This window comes from Humulus lupulus, chromosome 1, assembly GCF_963169125.1.
Source record: "Humulus lupulus chromosome 1, drHumLupu1.1, whole genome shotgun sequence".
Taxonomy (NCBI): Eukaryota; Viridiplantae; Streptophyta; class Magnoliopsida; order Rosales; family Cannabaceae; genus Humulus; species Humulus lupulus.
This window is the reverse complement of record NC_084793.1, coordinates 75,074,318-75,096,335: the sequence shown is the minus strand read 5'-3', so window position 1 is coordinate 75,096,335 and position 22,018 is coordinate 75,074,318. Positions and strand designations below refer to the sequence as shown.

The 22,018-nt window shown below is 31.9% G+C and overlaps 1 protein-coding gene across 1 annotated transcript; it reads right to left on the bottom strand.

Moving 5' to 3' along the window:
* Window positions 1–17,444: 17,444 nt before the first annotated feature.
* On the bottom strand, window positions 17,445–20,517 carry LOC133816725 (receptor-like protein 18). Its single transcript, XM_062249065.1, has 3 exons — window positions 20,514–20,517; window positions 17,586–18,099; window positions 17,445–17,499 (listed from the first exon to the last, which is right to left on the bottom strand). Exons 1-3 carry the CDS (start codon window positions 20,515–20,517, stop codon window positions 17,445–17,447), a joined length of 573 nt encoding a protein of 190 aa, XP_062105049.1.
* Window positions 20,518–22,018: the final 1,501 nt, after the last annotated feature.

Below are 22,018 nucleotides of genomic sequence, written 5' to 3'. Positions count from 1 at the left end.
TATGCCCAAGTCTACAAACATACATAATATAACATATATCATAACACATAAATCATAAGATAACATATAGCATAACATATAATATCCTATCCTATTTTCCTTACCAAATATACCGGAATATGAGAACAGGATTGGGACATTGGAACACTCCTAAAAACCATCAAAGAAAGGTGAGTATACTAAAGAAAAAGGGATGAAAAGAATGAACGAACTATACCATCGAAAAGATACTTACCAAGAACCTTATGTTCAAGATCTTAGATTTCCTAACCAAGAATAAAGAATAGAGTTAGGATTTTGAGTAGAAAACTATAAGAATAACACAGAAATGAACTAGAATAATGAATACCTCGAATGCTTCTATAACAGAACTACACCTCAAACTGAAAATACTATGAACCTTACTTCCCGAGTGTTTATTAAGCTTATAAAGTTAAAGCTTATATTCCCAACCCAAGTGTTTAACCACTCAAAAATAACCTAGCAACTTGAAGCCTCTGAACTTAGCTTGATGAATGAATAAATGGCTGGGTACTAGGTCCTATTTATAGAGTCCAAGAATGAATGAAAAGATCTTCATTTAACTTGAATAAAATAATGGCCTTTTAAGTGAAAAAAATATTTGAATTATCGTTCAGCAGAGGCTGAAGACTCGGTCAGAAAGATGCTGGACTTATCAAGAGGTTAAAGATTAAAATGAGTTTGATTTAAAAAACATTCAAAAATCATTCAAAGGAGCCGATATATCGCCCCTAGTAGGCGATATATCGCCTGGGCTAATATGCCTGAGGCTCGTCGAGTTGGTCGTACGAAGTTACGTGTTTTTCGTATCCCCGTACTGCGATATATCGCCCCCTATAGCTGTGATATATTGGCATACGCTGAATATTTAAACACGAAATTGCACATTTTCAGCCTCATTTGAATTGAGTAAACAGCCTTGACTAAGTGCTCTAACGATTTCACATGACAAGTGTTACTATCTTATTGGGTCTATCTAAACCTAATAAATATCACCATCAATATCAGTCATATTAATCAAACCTTAGGTTAAAATTAATATTCTTAAACAATAGGTTAAACTTAGAAAATCTACAAGTGTTACTATGAGTGTCCAATTAATCCCTGTCTGAATCAAAATCCACAGTTATAAAAATACTACAACTATTACTATTGCTACTACTATCTAACTAGCTAAGTAAAGTTCTTGGACTCTACACCAACACTCTTCACTTTGGTTGTGTGAGTGAGAGTTCTTTGTTAATTGTTCTTGTTCTTATTCTTTTGTTCTTTTGCTTTTCATTTCTCCTATTATTCTACATTTTTCTTTTATTTGTATCTTTTGTTTTAGAGTTGTAATCTCATCTACGTCTTTCATTTTACTATCTCAAGTTTATTTGTATCTTTTTGCCAAAGAGTTGTATTTTCTATATTCTATCATCATATTCTTCTTTCTCTATATTTACTTGTATTTTTGCATAGAGTTGTAACTTTATTTAAATAATCAATATTTATTTGTAGTATTTTGTCTAGAGTTGTTTTTTTTTGCCATTTCCATTGAGGCAAATATATATTTTCCTAACATTCAAAAGCTTATCCCTTTGTTTGTTTCAATGGATGGTGAGATTATCAAGATCATGAATCAAGACCTAGTGAGGTTGGATAGGTTTGATGGATCCAATTGAACTAGGTGTTAAGACAAGGTAAGTGTAATTGTATACACTATTTTATATAATAGTGATGAAATTTATTTCATGTATTAGCATGTTTTCAAATGTTGATATATGAATAATTGTGTAGATGTTAACATGTTAATACAATACGAGATACATTGTAACATAGTTGACAAATCTATTTGTGAAAGTTAATGTGTAAGTCTTAGAAGTGAACTTTTGACAAGCTCTACATAATGTAGGGATTGTTAATCTTATGTGTATGCTATATGTGAGATATTAGTACATACATTCGACATGAAAATTATGTTTTGAGAATTTATAAAGCATGATAATTTGGTAGTTTTTGACATGCCTATATATTGATTTTATGAATCAATAGTATATATCAATATGTGGATATGTGAATTATTGTATGATATTTGTGATATACTTACAATATGATAATGAGATTCAAAATGCATTCTAATATGATGGATATATGTTGACAAATTATGTGAAATTTCTTTGAGACATAATTATGTTAATATATAAAAATATTTTGATATATACATGAGAATTATCATGATTATTATGGTGTGCCATATAATATGATTATTAAGGTGATAATAATATAAATATGTTTTATCCTCTACTATTGCAATATGATGAGTTACCATTTATTTGGTAAATAAAGAGAATTATTTGAGAAATTAAAATTTCTCATTTAAGCGTTGATCATCTCAACTTATGAGATAAGAAAAGATGAACCTAAGGGGGTCACATCTTTTGATATGTGTCTTGCTATTGCAAGAAAATGGATTAAGGGGATCCAAAATCATGGGATGACATATTGACCTAGCTTGGAGTCTAAAAGTGTGGTCAAAAGAGAAAATATTTGAGAATTATTTAGTGACAACCATTCTCAAATATTCAATGTCTCAATGAGGTGACATTACAAAATTGGAGAATCAATTTTAAATCTTTATACCAATAGTGAATAAGGTTGAAGAGAATTTTATTCATTCTTGTTAAAGATGGTGATATGTTTTAAATTATTCTGAATGAGGAGATAATGTTAAACCAAAGCATTAGAAATCAAAGTGTTTAAATAAATCATTGAGGGTTTATTTTCTTTGAATTAAGTGTTTAAAATTGACATCCTCAAATTGATTTTCATGAGAAAATCAATGGATGTCAAAATGATGTTTTCAAAAGAATCTCAAAGAGACTCTTAGAAAACGCACAAAAGTTGCTTAAGTGACTTTGAGATTATTTAGACAACTAAAAGTGAAATTAGTGATTATTTGCATGAGAAATTTTCACATGGTATTTATATCTTCATATGAGTTATGGAAAGGAAGAAAACCCAACATAGGGTACTTCAAATTGTGGGGGTGTCTTGCATATTGCAAGAAAACCGAACCTAATAGAACGAAGTTAGGTTCAAGAGCCATAAAGTGTGATTTTGTTTGTTATGCCAACAATAGTAAAGCTTATAGGCTATTAGACTTAGAGTCTAATATTGTGATTGAATCTAGAGAAGTTGAATTTTTTGAGAACATGTTATGTGACAACAATTCTCAAGCTTCAACATCTCTAAAGGAGAATTTGTTATATCAAAACAATTCTAAAACTTCTACATCCAAAAATGATTCTCAAGAGGAGAATTCTCAAAATAATGTAAAGAAACCCTTTGAACTTAGAATAATTCAAAGGCTTAAAAAGGAGAATGTAGAGTCCAAGAACTTTACTTAGCTAGTTAGATAGTAGTATAATAGTAATAGTAGTAGTATTTTTATGACTGTGGATTTTGGTTCAGACTGGGACACTCATAGTAGCACTTGTAGATTTTCTAAGTTTAACCAATAGTTTAAGAATATTAATTTTAACCTAAGGTTTGATTAATATGACTGATATTGATGATAATATTTATTATATTATAAGGTTTAGATAAGACCCAAAAATATAGTAGCACTTGTCATGTGTATGTTTAATGATAATTAAGTATTTTTGAGGAATAAGTTTATTAAGATTAATATTTGAATATCCTAGGGTCTATAAGCAGCATGGAAAACATTAGAGGACTTAGTCAAGGCTATTTACTCAATTCAAATTAGTCTGATAATGTGCAATTTCGTGATTAAATATTCAGCATATGCCGATATATCGCAGCTATAGGGGGCGATATGTCGCAGTACGGGGATACGAAAAACACGAACTTTGCACGATCACCTCGGGCATGCTGGCCCAGACGATATATCGCCTACAAGGGGCAATATATCGGCTCCTTAGTATATTTTTGAAAGTTTTTGAAAATGTTCCTATTCTTAATCTTTAACCTCTTGATAAGTCCAGCATCTTTCTGACCGAGTCTTCATCCTCTGCTGAACGATAATTCAAATATTTTTCACTTAAAAAGCCATTATTTTTATTCAAGTTAAATGAAGATCTTTTCATCCTTAAACTCTATAAATAGGACCTAGTACCCAGACATTTATTCATTCATCAAGCTAAGTTCAGAGGCTGCAAGTTGCTAGGTTATTATTGAGAGCGTAAACACTTGGGTTGGGGATTATAAGCTTATCAAACACTTGGGAAGTAAGGATTATAGCACATTTCGGTTCAAGGTTTAGATCGATCATATAAGTCTTCAAGGTATTCCAAAACTCTAGTCCATTTCTATATTGCTTTCCTTAAAATTCTTATAGTGTTTTTTACTCAACATCCTAACTCTATTCTTTATTCTTGGTTAGGAAATCTAAGATCTTGAACATAAGGTTTTTGGTAAGTATATTCTTGATGGTATAGTTCGTCCATTTTTTCTCATTACTTTTCTTCAATATACACACCCTGTCATAAATGGTTTTTAGGAGTGTTCCAAGGTCCCAAACCTGTTCTCATATCCCGGTAATTTTGGTAAGGAAAATAGGATAGGATTTATGTGTTATGTGATATGATTTATATGTTATGATAAATGTTATCTTATGATTATGTGTTATGTAATATGCTATAATATGTATAATTGTAGACTTGGGCATATGACCCGTACAACTAACAAGCCCCAATAAATTATGGGCATATGACTTGCTTAGCTAGGAAGCCCCACTAATCTAAATGGCATATGACTTGTTTAGTTTATGGGACCCCAAGTAATAATGGTCATTATAGTATATGTGACGTATGTTTATGATATGTTCACTACAAGAAAAAACAGTATTCATAACACTTAAAAACTGCTAACCGAGACTATTGATAATGCTTCTGAAAATGCTAACATAGCCCCTGTTATTAAAAGTCCAATATTTTCTATAACAGTATTTGAATGTTATGTTCGGTGTTATCTTAAACTACTCAATAACACATTTTTAGTTGCTATAATATTCAAATAATAACATTTAGATAGAGTTTTTGGTTATAAATTTGAAGTTTAATCTTATACTTTTTTCATAACATTTTTCAACTGTTAGATTTGATTATTTTGATAACATTTTTAGTTTGTTATATTATATAAACCATAACGATTTTTTACGCTTATAATATGGTTTTAAATCATAACATATAGTAATAAAATTTTAAATTTTATTTTGATAAGTATACTTATATGGTTTTTTTTTTAATTAAAAGATTTTCATTATTGTATTTTGATAAAAAAAAATTCAAAATTAATCATAAAATGTAATTCTCAATAGATTGATAAACCATAAGTATTACATTAAACAATAACTAATTCAAACCATGAATGTGTCTACTTCATGAGATCTTAGTTCTAACTTAAGTTTGAAAGTATAATTATTTGATGAGATCATATAATTAGTATCATAATTACCTGAGTGAAATGAACATGAGAATTTGATTGAACATTGACATTTGATTGCTCCTCACTCTGAGTAGATGTATTCTATTTACAAGTAAGATAGAAAGACATGAATTCAACATCAAAATTTAAAAAATACAAAAGTAAAGACTAACCAAAAAATTAAACATGAATCTTAGTTATTATTGCAATTCAGCCACATGAAAATATAGTTTCAGCATCAAAATACTTACTTGATTTTTCATTAAAGAAACAATGAGTTGATCCATGTGTTGCATTTTGTCTTTCAAATCTTTGCATTGACCTTCTATCTTCATCAGATGGTCATCTCTTTCTGACAAAATTTGCAACTTTGACCGAGTAACTCCTCTTCCGAAAGCTCTCATGTATGTATTTTTTTCAGGACCAAGGACTTTTGTGAGGATGTCTTCATTAACACTTGTAGTTGAAGACATAGCAGGATCTTTCTTATATTCTTCAACCAAATCCTTCAAAAATAAATAGTATCAATAAATGTATTCAAACAAATGAGTAAGTTAAAACTAAAGTCACATGATTTTGAAAGGGCAAGGTGTGTACAAAAGCTTCAGCCACTTCTGAATTTACTGGTTTGCCATTTTTCTTCTTATGTGCTTTGGTCCAAACATCAACTCTAGAAGGTGGTGTTTTGGTTTCACTATGGTTCATCTATCAAAATAAGAAAATAAATTAAAAAAATATCTAAACCAAATTCTATAATAAAACAACTGTAAATATATTGGCTTTACCAATTCATCAATCAATCTTGCATAACCTTTGCGACTACAAGTGTGGGGTAGTTGCTTTGTCCGTATTTTTTTGAATTTCTCACTTGTAGCCTAAGAATATAAAGTTAATAGAGACATTAAACTATAAATTTTAATCATAAATATATTTGGTTATAAGATGTTAAGAATAAAATACCTTAAACTCAGCACTATTTTTTTCCTTAACAAAACTTTTCCACTCATTCATAAATTTAATATTATCAGGCTATAGTTTCAATCTTGCTTCTTCATTTGGTGCCTTTGTTATTTTAGTAACTAGCCTTGATTTTGAAGCTCTCCAAAGATCTGCCATACTTTTGAATATATAGTTCTTTTGCCAATCTTTGTCAACCTTATATCTTGCCTAGTAAAAATAATAATAGGTTAGTATTAATGTAAATGAATTTCAACAAATTTCATGTTCAATGCATAAAACCTGAATATATATACCTGAATAGATTTCCATAAGACCTCTTTCATTCCTAGAGGAATCTTTCTCCAATCTTTTATCGTTACTGGTACAATTTCTCTAACAAGTGCACCCAAAAATGAAGACAAAGATATTGATGTTGCACCTATTGGTTGTCCCTTTGAGTTAAACTTAACTTCCAAACGACCATCACTATCTATTGCAATAAACTTCATTTTACTAGGGCCTCTAGTTCTCTTTTAGGTAATAGGTGCAACAACTTCTTCAGGTAGTTCTTGTTTGTCAGGCAAGTTTTCAACAATTGCGTCTGGCAAGTTTTCAACAATTGTTTCATTTGGGTTTTCTGGGATTTGTAGGCGTTGTAATTTTCTTGTGGCTGTTGGTGAGATGGCATGGTCATTTGAAGGACTAATTTCTACTTCAACCACTCTTTTAATAGATCCCCTAGTGGCTGTCATTGAAGCTAAGAATGGAGAAATTAGGTCATTAGTAGGTGGTCTTACTATTTTTTCAAGAGAGTCTATTGCTTGTTCAACCTCAAATAGATTTTTAAGAGATCTCCTTGTTACAGGGGAGATGGGTATTTCTTCTTCATCAGAAGAGTCATTTCTTACAATCATTCTACGTGTCTTTTTCTTTGGAGACACATCCTTAGTATATCTCTCTTCAACAACCTTATCCATTTCCAAATTTAGTCTAAAGCTCTTCCTCTTTTCATTGAGGAGTTTAACTAATTTTCCTGTAGGTATGTGTTTTGGCCTCTTTCCTTTTGTAGATGGAGGTGACATATCTTGTACTTGGCAAACTCTTTGACTAGTTTCTTATCAACTGTTTCTATAATTAGTACGAATTTTGATGAGTTACAAAAATCATATATAACAACATATTATCAATTATCACAAAAAAAACTTATAATAAAAGTCAGAAAGAAAGAAATAAACAGTCATTCTTGGCATCAAAGAAATAAAAATTCAAAGTGGCATACTAATAGTAAAAGAGCAGATAAGCATCTCTTGGTCCATTTTTGCCACTTTTATCCTCATATTATTTTATATTTATTTTTTCCACTCCATAGAAATGTAGAATTTTTACATTACATACGACTGTTTTAGTAGCCACTGCCAGCAAAAAAAAATAAAAAAATAAAAGACATATGTTGACTAAGAGAATATTCTTAGTGCCAGCACTTAGTCTACTTAGTGACTAAGAGAATATATATATGTGAGGTAGCTTTACATATCCTATTTACTTCTTTGTAGAATTTTTGGTTCCTATAAGTGTATATCTGACAAGTATAGAATGCCAAATTGCTATACTCCTCTTGAAGAGTTTCTTTATACTTTTGTAGGACCCTGGCATTTCTCAGTTTCTTTAGTGTAATGGTTTGATTTGAACCCATAAGTATTTATATTCCAAAGTTTTTAAGTTGAAGATTTATTTTTGGTCTTTCTTTGTGTAAAATAATATTATTTCTACCATAACAATCATTATGAACTGATTTCTGTATAAGGCATTGTTTAGTAACACATTTTGGTTAAATGGCACGTCATGCTCTGAAGCCAGTAAGATTGGAAACATAATCATGTTAGTATCCTTATTGAAAGCTAGAGCTCTATTTATAGGCCTTCAATGGCTTACTTTAATCAAGATTCTTGTTACTGTTGTAGAATAACAGTGTAAACTTGTGATATGATCAGTTGTATTTGTAGTTTTACTTTCTAATTCCCCTAACTTTGTTCTGAAACAAGTATATAGTTTATTTGACTCACAATATTGCTAACAAGGCATTAGGACTTATAAGTGAGATTATGTGGAATGGTAATATTCCACTTAATTTAGACTTGTAACTTCTTGAACTTATTTGTTTCTTTGTATAAATGGAAGTTACAGTTTTCTTTTTTTTTTTAAAAAAGGTTTATAACTCACTCATTCCTATTCTTATCAAGATATGTTTTCCATCTTTTATTACCATGAACTCTATTATAATAATCCAAACGTAGAGTGTGGTGGTGTGTTTTGGGGGTCGGCTACTAATCACATGCTACACACACAATCTCATTTATTGTATTTTTTTTATAGCACATCACTATTTTTTTTTAAACAAAAACTTTTACAATACATCATATATTAATTTTTTTTTATATCATAATATAAATATCAGAATTTTGTCTTGTATACATATATGTTAGATTTTGAAGGTGAGTGTTGGATTTTGGGCCCATGTGACGCCTTTCATTTTTGCAAATTCTCTCTTGGCCCTAGAATCAATCTCTTCTCCTTAATGTCTCTCTTTGCTAGGGCTCTTTGTAGTTCTAATGGAAGTTTTATTGACAAGAATGTCCAAAGCTTTCTCAAATTTCGCAAAATTTAATTATCATATACTAGCCACTGCCACCAAAAACTAATTATCATTTCAAGAGTTCTTCGCTAAAAATACACAAATAGGAAACAACCAATTAATGAGCTAAAGTATAAACTGAAATTTCCATTGATTACAACTTTAAATGTCAAGTGCAACATCTTCTACAATTTACATAAAACACAACAATAATCAAACTAATATACCCTCACAATCATCTCTAACATATTGTTCATCTTCCACTACATTATATAACCTAGATTCAGTAACTTCAGACATTATAGGCATGAATTCTTGCTCATCATAATTTTCCATGTCATAAAATCCTCTAGGGGGTGCCCTAATCACCACATACCAATTTGAAGAATCATGTTCTCTTGAGTAGAAGACCTGTTTAGCTTGTGAGGCTAAAATAAAAGGGTCTCTACCAACAGACCATTGGTGTAGATGAACTAAAGTAAGACTATCCTCCACCCTAACACTGTTAGGGACATTTTCCCAATCACATTTGAAAATTGGAATCTGAACTATATAGTAATCTAACAAGATTATCTCCCTTATAACCCCATAGTATGAAACTAAATTAGGAACTTGAGATACATCTTTGGCACTAGATCAACACATAGTTGTAGCTTCAATTGAGACACCACTATTCTGTGTGGACTTCTCAATGTCATGTACTTGGAATCTTTGACCATTGATAATATATCCAGTGTAAGAAGCAGCATGTTTTCTGGGTCCATATGCTAACCATTTCAACAAATTAGTTTCATCACAAGTTGAGGAATGCATAGGAACCTATACAAATAATAGTATGACATTGTTAATTTTCTTAATGATATTTAAAACAACTGATATGAACCAGTTAGTTTGCATTAATTTACCTTTTCCTTCATCCATGTTGAAAAAGTTTGTATATGTTTCTTCCAAAGTAATCCACTATTTCTCTCATATATTTTGTTTGTTTTTTTCAACTCCTCTAGGTGAATCCTAATTTATAGGACCAATGAGTTAGTATTACTACATTTTTAATATAAAAAATAATAATTTCTAACAGAATGTATCGATGTGCAATTTCTAACAACTCATCTGTCAATATAATTTCTTTCCTCCTAGAAATTGGACGACCTTCAAGTATCACATCATTTGACCACTCTTCATTTCGACCTTCTTTTGTGTTTAGTTCAATTGAATGGTCAGTGAATTCATTACAAAAGCTCACAAACTCATCTGCAAGATAACATTCTGCAATACAACCTTCAGGCCTTGCTCGATTTCTGACATAATCTTTCAATATCTTCATGCGTCTATTAATCACACAATTGCTCATCATTAATAGAATGTTCACATAAATTAATAAGAATAAACAAAACAATTAAGTCTTAGTGATTCACCTCTCAAATGGATACATCCATCGAAATTGGACTGGTCCACATAGTCGTGCTTCTCGTCCGATATGAACCACTAAGTGAATCATGACATCAAAAAATGATGGTGGAAAGAATCTCTCTAGTAAGCATAAAGTTTCAATAACATCATTTTCTAATGCCATTATGCTTTCTCTATCAAGAACACGTTGACATATTCGATTAAAGAATGTGCATAATCTTATTATAGCATCTCTTGGACCCAATGGCATCAATCCTTTTATAGCCACTTGTAGTAATTGTTCCATCAAAATGTGGCAATCGTGTGACTTAAGGCCCATGAGCTTGCATTGTTACATTGAAACACAATTTTGAATATTTGAGCTATATCCATCAGGTACTTTCAATGAGAACAACCTTTTACAAAATAATTCTTTCTCAAGCTTTGATAGTGTGTGTAAAGCTACAGGAAGATAGGTTCTAGTCCCCTTTTCTTGTGGGTGTAATGCACTCCTAATACCCATATGTTGCAAATCCAAGCGAGCTTTTAGTCCATCTTTACTTTTTCTAGCAACATCTAGCAATGTATTACAGATGCTTTCACAAACATTTTTCTCTATGTGTATCACATCCAAATTGTGACGAACATACAATTCCTAAAAATATTGCAAAAGAAATAACTAATGAAATTCCTCCAAAAACAATAATTTACACAAATTTTTTTTAGAGTAGTAAGAATGTGCTAACCTTCCAATAAGGTAACTGAAAAAATATGGATTGCTTTTTCCACATTTCTTTTGAATCATTTTGTTTCCTTTTCTTTGAAGTGGACTTTCCCCAAACATTCACAAAATCTTTAAGGTGTTCAGCAATTGTAGTCCCATTCATGATTCTTGGCGGATTTCCATGCTCAACTTCTCCATCAAACCAACTTCTTTTACTCCGAAATGGATGGTCTTCTTTAAGAAATTTCTGATGACCTCGATATGAAAACTTCCCACTATGTTTTAGCCACTCTGAATGAGTACCATCACCACATAGGGGACAACTGAAACATCCCTTATTTTTACAACCAGCAAGGTTCCCGTATGCGGGAAAATATTGGATTGTCCACATTAAAATAGCTCGCAACTTGAAATTTGTATTGTCCAATGCATCATGAGCATCAACACCCTCATTCGATAATAATTTCGAGTCCTCTACGAGGGGTTCTAAGTATATATCAATATCATTCCCAGGTTGTTTAGGTCCTGGAATTAACATTGACAATAAAATATTCTCCTGTTTCATGCACAACCATGGGGGTAAGTTGTACATGACCAACAATACAGGCCAAACACTATACTTAGAACTTAAATTACTAAATGGGTTAAATCCATCTATGGGAAGGCCAAGTCTAATATTTCTCTCTTCATTTGAAAATAATGGCCATTTATCATTGACTAGCTCCCATGCTGCTGAATCCACTGGGTGACGCATTTTTCCATCGCAACTTTTATTGTTGTGATGCCATCTTAATTCCTTTGAAATTCTTTTAGACATGAACGTCCGTTTCAACCTAGGGATTATAGGAAAGTACCTTAAAACTTTTGCTGGGACACCATGTTGAACCTTTTTAGTCAGCTTATCTGACATCCAACGTGAAGTTCCACATGTTGGACATTCTTGCAAGTTTTCTTTATCTTTTCTAAACAAACAGCAATCATTAACACACGCATGAATCTTTTCATATCCTAAATCAAATAATCGAAGAAATTTTCGAACCTCGTACATAGACTTGGGGATCATATTATCTAAAGGAAGCATATCATTCAAAAGTCTTAACAATTCATCAAAACTTTTGTCAGACCATCCATTGGTAGTTTTAAGCTTATACAATGCAACAATTGACGATAACTTAGTATATTTAGTGCATTGTGGATATAATGGAGTGTCTGCATCTTCTATTTTTTCCATAAAAGTGTCATCATGACCTTCTAGATAATTTTCAAAATCTCAACCATCAATATTTGTAGCCCTAAAGAAGTTGTAAGAATCAAAGGTTTCCGTTGTCTCTACATCATCATCTCTTGATAATTCTTCCCCATGATGAAACCAGATTTTGTATGTTGGATCAATCCTATAAATGACTAAGTGTTCATACAAAATGTTAATACATTGGTGACTTAAGTTTCGACAAACTTTGCATGGACACAATAACTTTTCTGGATAACCAGCCAGCTTTTCTGACATTTCTACAAAATTCTTAACACCTTCTCTATACTCATCCAAAGCTCTACAATTCAAAGACAAGTTCATATTTATAATATATTAGTAACAAATACAGTAAGTTACTAATTTTACTAAGCTAGCACTAATTAAATCCCTAATTCTTATTACCTATTGAAGCGTAGCCAATTTTTATCCAACATGATCACCAAATTAGTTGTCCTATTCTAACCAACAAAAAGCAAAATTTTGATAAGTCTATGTAATGGTAAATACAAAATTGTATCAACCAAAATATACAATATGATTTGATTTTTAAAATTACTTGATTTTGAGTTCATAAATGAATTTAAGCTGTTTATTTAGTCTTATTGCTAAACTTGAGATAATTCTGGCATTTCCAATCCTCATCTCAAAGAAAAATTATATATATTTATATATATATATATTTGAATAAGAGGATTTCATTGAAGGCTAATTAACATTGACCACCTTGCTACTAACAGTAAGAATTGTGTTAAGGTTTGAGCTTACTAAATGGGTTAAGGTTTGAGCTTTTGCTGGGGCTTTAGCTATGCGTTTTGATGGAGCTTGGGCTGGAGAGTGAGCTTGCATGAGCCTGAAGGTATCCATGACCAGGATTTTTTTTTGTTCTATTGTCAATTGATTATATGCTAAAACCTTGAATTAGTGCAGCTCTGATGGTATACATTTCTATATTGGAGCAACAAGCAAAGTATGTGGATACTTTGGAAATTCTCACTGGGAATTTAGGATCTCTGTTAATGATTGAAGTTGATAAACTACGTATACAGGTACTTTAGAAGATTTATTTGCACTATTTGATGTTTTTGGCTTGTCACCTACTCATGAACTCGTGAATATTAGTTATTACATTACATCTTATGAAGCATATTACATTAAATCTTTCATGTTTTTAGGATTAAGAGTTTTATCTTTGTATTATTAGGATAGTTTCAGAGTTAAGATTGTGTAAAGGCCTAACAATAACATTGTAAGACTTGTTTTAAGAATAATCAGACTTATTCAGATTCTCTCTCTAACTTGTCTCTTTCTCTCACTTCTCCTCTGTCTTCCTTTATCTGTCTCTGCTACATTATTTTCACTTCAAAATTTAACTTATTTGTGCTAGACTGGTATATGATACTCAACAATCTTATTTGCTATCCTTACCAACTTGTGAACTTTGACTTCAAGTTGACAGGGAAGGCTACTTGCTAGGGCGGGTGATTACAGTGCTGCTGCTGATATTTTTCAAAAAATCTTAGAGCTAAGGTATGGTAATAAAAAAATAAAAACTTTATAGCAGAAGAATATGTTAGTATTATTCATTGGCTTTGATTTGTTATGGTAGTGCTCAGTGATTGTTGTCAGTATTATTTAACCATAGAAGATATACTTATCCAAGAGAAAAGAAAAAACTGAAACAAACATATATAAGATGTTATACTTCGATTTAGTGTAACACATATTTTCTGTTTTGGCCTGGAGCTCAACATTATTCAATTGCCTTATTAATGCGTGTTTTTATTGACTTTACTTACGTGTAACCTTTTATCTGTTCAACTATAATTTTGTTTCTTTCATTTGACAGCCTCGACGATTGGGAGTGTTTCATACATTATCTAGGCTGTTTGCTAGAGGATGACAGCTACTGGCGCAATCAAGTCTTGATTGATCCAATTCATCCATTAAAATCTGTTGATTACAAGATTTTACATTTGGAAGATGAAGCAGTGTGTATTTAAATCCAAATGTCATTTACCATTTATGTTTTCATTTATTTGAAAGTGAGTTTTAGCTTTGTAAACTGATTAAAAAAAATTCCCAGTGATGGACCATGTATTTACAATATGTAGAATTTGGGAGATTAGCACCAGAATAGTATATGATTAATATTTAAAAAAACGAAAGAAAAAAATTATGCATCATTTTCTCCTATGATATATCTCAGGGAAAGAGTAAATTATTATACAATTAATCATATTCTGCAATTTTGTTACAGATTACTTGTTCTACACTTCCATTCGTGCTTTCAATTGGTTTCCATTTTAGTGCCCTTATCAAATAATTTTAACATGTCACAGGTTAGGTCCCATGGTTGAACTGTTAAGGTATTCCCCAGTTGCCACTTATACTGTGGCTATGCCACCTCAGAAGTTGCAGCTCAGCCATTCACTTAAGCATGATGTTCTTATGGATGAAATCGAGAATGTAAATTTTTTCTTGTAACATGTTTTTGTTTGTTTGTTATGATGCTTTTAACATATTTTTCATCAACTACTGAACTATTTTGTTCCTTCACTCATTAAGTTGATCCTCTAATCTTTTATAGGTGTATACAAAAGGGATACTACTGTTTACAAAGGTTTCAAACTCATTAAAGGAAGTTAAATCCCAATTTGAAGGCTTGTCTTTAGATCTTCAAGGTTCTATAAAAGAATTTTCGAATATTGAGGATATGTTAAAGCAACAAAGATCAGAATTTGAGATCAGCACTTAGATAATCAGCTAACAATTTCCCTATTCCTGTGTATGCACATCTTATAGTAATCAGGAACTTTTGTGATAAGTTTGGGTTTTGCATGGTTATTATGTTGCATTTAGTCTTAAATGCTTTCATACCTATGAAGTTTTTTTCCGAGGAGCTTTGGTTTCGCAAGATTTGTTGTGCAGTTTGTTAGTATTAAGGTTATTTAGTCATTTTTAAATAGAAACTAAACTTTGTATGAATCAATGGGATAAAATACAAAGTAAAAGGAACATTTTAATTTCTTTAGTTCTTTTCTTTACTTTCCATAAAAAAAAATAAAAAAGAACATGTTAACTTCTTTAGTTCTTTTCTTTATTTTCAATGTATGCATTTGTTTTTCATATGCTAGAACTACATTTTTTGGTATTCTACAAGACTTGCACTTAATATATAAATTTTAAACAGGAAAATATCCAGAGAATTTTCTCATAAATAGTACTTTTGTTAATGGGATGTTACTCTTTCTTTTGTATTAGGTTTTTGATGTATATATTCAAACTAAAAAAATTTATGTACTGGCCTTGCACTAAAAAATATTTTACATTTTATTACCCAAGTTTTTGAATTGCAAGAAGCTATTTCTATAATTATTCTAATACATTTCCCCACATGGGTTTCGATTCTACTTTCAAATTTCTATGGTTTTTGATGTTTATTAAATATACATCAAATAACTAACAGAAAATCGGAAAACATTCCAGCCATATTTATTAATCAACCATCAATCATTATCAATTCAAAATATTCAAACAACACACAAATTTTCTTCCTTATCTCGCCGCAGCACACAAATTTCTCAGAACCTACTTCACTAATACACACAAGTTCTCAACCTTCCGTTATCACCGCAGCACACAATAATAATAATCTCATATCCTACTTCACTATGAATGAATATATAAGATATTCAAACTCCTCTAACATTTGCAAAGTATTTTAACAAAAATAAAAGAAAACATACCTCTTGCAAACTGCTGCAAATAAAGTTCCCTCCAATTTGAAATCCAATGAAGCCACTAAAATGAAAGCAAAATTACATACCAATTAATAAACTATCAACATCATTTGACCTTTAATTAGGAGTCATCATTAAAAAAAATTACAACTCTTACAACCAAGAAACTATCCAAACCCACTATAGAGTCCTTGGAAACTAGAGCTCAAAAAATAAAAAGAACAACAAAACTCTTAAATACAACGACAAGAGGCAGCAAAAGCAGCAGAAAAACTAATAGCAAAGGCCAACAATAATGCAACAGTTTGAAATAAAACCAACAATAAAAAGAAAAGCAGACACAACACACATAGAAAGAACAAAAAACCAAAAACAGTTTGTATTCCAATTTAAAAGGATGAAAAAAATCAGATTTATCATCAATACAAATAAGGGAAATGATAAATCCATGAAAGTTTGTTCTGTCTTGAGCATTTTCTCTACAATAATGAATACCTTGAAAGTGAAAAAATAGCCAAATGAACCAAACCTAGCTGAGATGAAAATATGAGATCCCTTTATAAATGCCTCAGTTCCCTAAAGTTGCTTGTCTTCTTTTTTGAATTTCTGAAAGAGTTAAAGAAATTTAGAAACTTGTGTAGAGAACCCAATAAATCAAAAAGTCATGTCACAATTATCTCATATTGAAAGAAAAACATGCTTATAAGATCAAAATAAAAATTACATGAACAAAGACATATCTATTATTTACATACTCAAATGATCATTGATTAAAAAAATATCAACATTCTTGTGCTACTAAAACCTCATACCATAGACAATAAAGCATGTACATGTTTGTATATATAGTATTCTTTTGATATATCAGATATGGCGACTGGATTATACATTGTGGCACCATTGTTGAGTAGATTTCAGGTATGATGGCATGATAATTAATTATATAACGAAATGCATGGTTTAGATTTGTGTTGTTCGATTCAAATTTGCATAACTTTTTATATTTTTATGACAAAAAATGCTTGTAATTAAATAAAGTTGTGAAAACTAGACTAGGCACTGAAAATGATATACAAGACTTCAAAAAATAAAAACCAAATATGGCAAGAAAATTTAGTTGCTAGCTGTAATGTGTGAGCAAATTGGTAAAACAAGCACAGAACTGCTAAAATAATAAGTGTGCAATGAATAGTTAAACAATTCTAATTATGTTGTAGTGTCTCTCACAGAACTGCTAAAATAATAATTTGAGATAAGCCTTTATAATTCTCTTCAGCTGATTAACATATCTACAAATTCAGTACTAGAATTGTTACATCAATCGGCACAAACAGAACCCTCAAATAGAGAAACGGATATCTTATTATCCAGACTGAAATACAAAGTAACTCACTTATCATAAATACAAAGTAGCTCACTTATCATATTTTAATATATCAACTATTTGTCCATAGAAACCACTTATTTGACACAGCTGAGGGAAAGAACCTAGAAAAAATATCATCAACACATTTATAGTGCCATGCCCTCCATCTCTTGCAGAACAAAAGTGGCCCAAAGACAATACCAAACCCAATAGCGAATCCAAGTTCAACACTCAATAGATTCCAATCAATGCTCTTATGGTCTTTCACTGTATTAGGCAACAAAGTTTCAATTCCCACTTCAAACAAGCATTTTGTCGTCAAAGGGAATCCATAAAGTCTTTTATTAGCAATAAAGGAATCTGCTGAAAATGTTTGAAATTGATTAGCCTTTGGTATCCTTCCAACAAGCTGATTAAATGATAGATTTAGGAATGAAAGGAAGGTGAGTTGCTCTAGTGGGGTTGGAATTGACTCAATGAGGTTGTTCCTCGACAAATCTAATGACTCTAATTGCCTCAGGTCACCTATAGAAGATGGGATTTTCCCAGTGTGAGCATTGTTGGACAAGTTGAGAACAGTAAGAGCTTGAAGATGTCCCAATGCAGCTGGTATTTCTCATGTACATAGTTATGAATAAAATTCATTTTATGATCAGATGTGTAGGTGTTCTTGGTTATCTATGATGCTATATTATCATTCCATGTTAAAAACAAAACGACCCCACTAAATTGTACTTTACACCTAAACCCCAGTTTGTTTATTTGCTCTTTATTTTATTTCCGTCATCATTATCATCATAAGCTAGAGATTAAAGTGGTTATATCATATTCCTGAAGAGGGTCGTTAACTAATTGAAAAGATGCTGATATTTTAAGGCTAAGTATATGAGAATTTTTAAAATACTTTGGTTTAAAGCTAAACCATTGAACATAACAATATCTTATAATCTTCATAGCTGTTTCTCTTGACTTAAAATATTGTAAAATTGCATATCAATCTAGTTTCTATCAAAGAAGGGTTTTCATCAAATCAACTACAGCTATGAAAAAGAAAAGGAGAGGAGCAAAAGTAAGCAAATCAACTACAACATTCAGCCAACAATTTGTATTATCAGGGATGAATCATATGGTATCGTTCCTTAAAGAAGATGTAAGCCGAGGAGAGAAACGAACCTGAGATAGTGGGCGTGAGGCAGAGATAGATCTCTGGAAGGCGTGACTTCTTGAGGCAGAGAAAGAACTCGTGAGGCAGAGAAAGAGCTAGCGTGACTTCGTGAGGCAGAGAAAGAGCTCCACTCTGGAGCGTGACTTCGTGAGGCAGAGAAGCTCAACTCTGGAGCGTGACTTCGTGAGGCTGAGAAAGAGCTCCACTCTGTAGCGTGTCTTCGTGAGGCAGAGATGAGTTGAGAAGACTTTGTGAGGCGGAGAGACGAGACGAGAGTGAGAGATGGAGACTTCGTGAGGCGGAGAGACGAGACGAGAGTGAGAGATGGAGGCTGAGAGAAATTTTTCGGGTAACTTAGATTTAGGGATTAAAATTTGGCAGATGAGACTAAAAAAAAAATTCATTTGGCGCCTGAGGTTTATTCATATGGCGCCAAAATAATACATTCTGTGTGTTTTTAATCACCCACCATTAATAGCACTTCTAAATATATGCTATTTTTTAATGTAATATATACTAAAAATTGTTGTAGTGGTTTTATGTTGCATTGTGAATTTTATGTATATGGTTTACGTGTTAGGTTTTCCTTGCTGGGCATTAGGCTCACTCCTTTATGTTTTATGTGCAGGAAAATAGTTTTGATGGCGGGAAAGGATCTTGGAAGCTTGGGGATGTATATTGAGGCGGAATAGAATCAAAGGACCGAGTGCTCGATTCGAGGATGAAGTCTCTTTAATTATGGTTTTATATGTATTTTCCGCACTTTATTATGTAATTCATTTATTCACAGTTACGTTATGTTTTTCTTTTAAAACAATGGGATCCCATATCCTACTTTAAATTTTATGTAGGTTTAACATTTGTTTTACAAGTTTTAATGAAGTAATGATTATTTCACTTGTAAGTTTTATTAAAAATTAGTGTCTATGTATAGTTTTCGTTAATGGTCCAAAGTCTAGAGTAGTTGGGTCATTACAAAGAAAAGTCTAGTAGTGGATGAGATAGATTCTCAACGAATTTTATTTTACATGGTAGAAGGAAATAGAGAGGAACTCATTAGGAAAATTCCCATTGTACTTCTTGTTTAGGATGATCCTAAGACTTATAGAGAAGCTATGGAATCAAGAGACAGTGCATTTTGGAAAGAAGCCATCAATGATGAGATGGATTCCATTCATTCCAACAACACTTGGGAATTGGTAGACCTCCCACTGGGGTCTAAGCCAATTAAGTGTAAGTGGGTATTTAGGAGAAAACACCACACTGACGGCACTATCCAAACCTTTAAAGCTAGATTAGTAGCCAAAGGGTTTAGGCAAAAAGAGGGTATCAATTATTTCGATACCTATGTGCCTGTTGCAAGATGAACTTCTATAAGAATTTTGTTCACTTTAGCTTCTATATACAACTTGTATGTTCATCAAATGGATGTCAAAACGACATTCCTTAATGGTAACCTCAATGAGGAGGTCTATATGGAACAACCCGAAGGGTTTGTCCTACCAAAATATGAACATAAATTATGTAGACTTGTAAAATCTTTATATGGATTGAAACATGCTCCTAAGCAATGGCATGAGAAATTTGATCAAGCCATCATATCTAATGGGTTTATACATAACAATGGAGACAAGTATTTGTATTCCAAAACTTGTAAGGGATATGTGATCATTGTTTGCTTATATGTGGATGACATGCTTATTCTAAGTGATAGCATGAAATGGATAGAAGAAACGAAGAGGTTTCTATCATCAACCTTCAAGATGAAAGATCTTGGAGAAGTTGACACCATCCAAATATGTGAAATATTTGGTGTTACAAATTCAATCACCAATTTGTAACTTCCACATAATACCCATTATTGTGTAGAGTTGTTGTTACACAATATTGAGATGAATTTCTTAAAGCCATATGTGAAATGGTTGTTAAAGATGTGATTTTAACTCCCATAATGTGTATGGAAGTTACAAAATCAAGTGGGAATGACTTTGGAACGTTTTGCAAAATTTGGAAAATTTGTTGCTGAAAAAATCTCTTGGGCAGCGACATGAGTTTTCAGGACGCGGCCCAAGAGGCAGAAAACATCATGGGCCACGACCCATGTTTTTTAGGCCGCGACCTGAGCAGCTGACAGCATTTTCCAAACATTTGTTTTATCCAATTTTGAACATTTCCAACAGCCAAGTAACTCCCAAATCTCTATTTTAATTCCATAAACATCCAATTAATCATTGGTAACAGCCATGGGGGTTGGTGGAATTTAAAATTCAAAGGGTGTCTCAAAACTCTATAAATAGGAGCCCATTGCTCACTTGAAAGACACAACTTTTCTATCCATTAGAGCACTTGGATAGAAAACACCTAGAGGCTTGATTATTCTAGAAAGCATTTCCAAAATCTGTGAGAGATCCCTTAGTGCTTGAGTTAGGGGGGAATATATTTTTGGACAAAGGTTTCAAACCTTGTTCAAGTTGGTGATCCCCAACACTCTTCACTTTTGTTGTGTGAGTGAGAGTTCTTTAGTAATTGTTCTTGTTCTTATTCTTTTGTTCTTTCGCTTTTCATTTCTCCTATTATTCTTCTTTTCTCTTTTATTTGTATCTTTTGTTTTAGAGTTGTAATCTCATCTACGTCTTTCATTTTACTATCTCAAGTTTATTTGTATTTTTTTGTCAAAGAGTTGTATTTTCTATATTCTATCATCTTCTACTTCTTTCTCTATATTTACTTGTATTTTTGCATAGAGTTGTAACTTTATTTAATCAATCAATATTTATTTGTAATATTTTGTCTAGAGTTGTATTTTCTTACCATTTCTATTTAGGAAAATATATATATATTTCGAACACAAGAGTTATGGAAACTCTTCATTGACAAATCATCAAACGAGAATGAATCTAGAGCTAGAATAATTGTAATCTATCCCGAATGATATCGCTTCCATACGGCTCTAAGATTTGGTTTTGACTTCCAACAACGAAGCAGAGTATGAGGCATTATTTTCTAGAATTTGGGTAGCGAATGAGCTAAAAGCAAGAGCAATTCAATGCTTTAGTGATTGTCATCTCATGGTTAATCAGGTATTAGGAGAAAACCAAGCTCGAGGAATCAAAATGGCAGCTTATCTAGATAAGGTTAAAGGTGAGTTGTCAGAATTTGAGTTTTACTCCATCGAGCAGGTCCCCTGCGAGCATAATACGAATGCAGACGGTTTAGCCCGGCTCTCTACAACCAAAGAAGTGGACACATCAAATGTGGTCCTCGTAGAATTCTTGGATAAACCAAGCATCGATGAAGAGACAGTGGAGGTTGGAGTGATTTGTGAAGAACTGACCTACTCCCACATTTGAATACCTCATG

Bases quoted from the DNA above. Each gene is read 5' to 3' on its own strand.
- LOC133816725 (XM_062249065.1), bottom strand. The intron at 17,500-17,585 runs GTTTCTATGGAC...TTTGTATTTCAG, and splicing joins TCAGCTGTGTCAAATAAGTG to TCTGGATAATAAGATATCCG.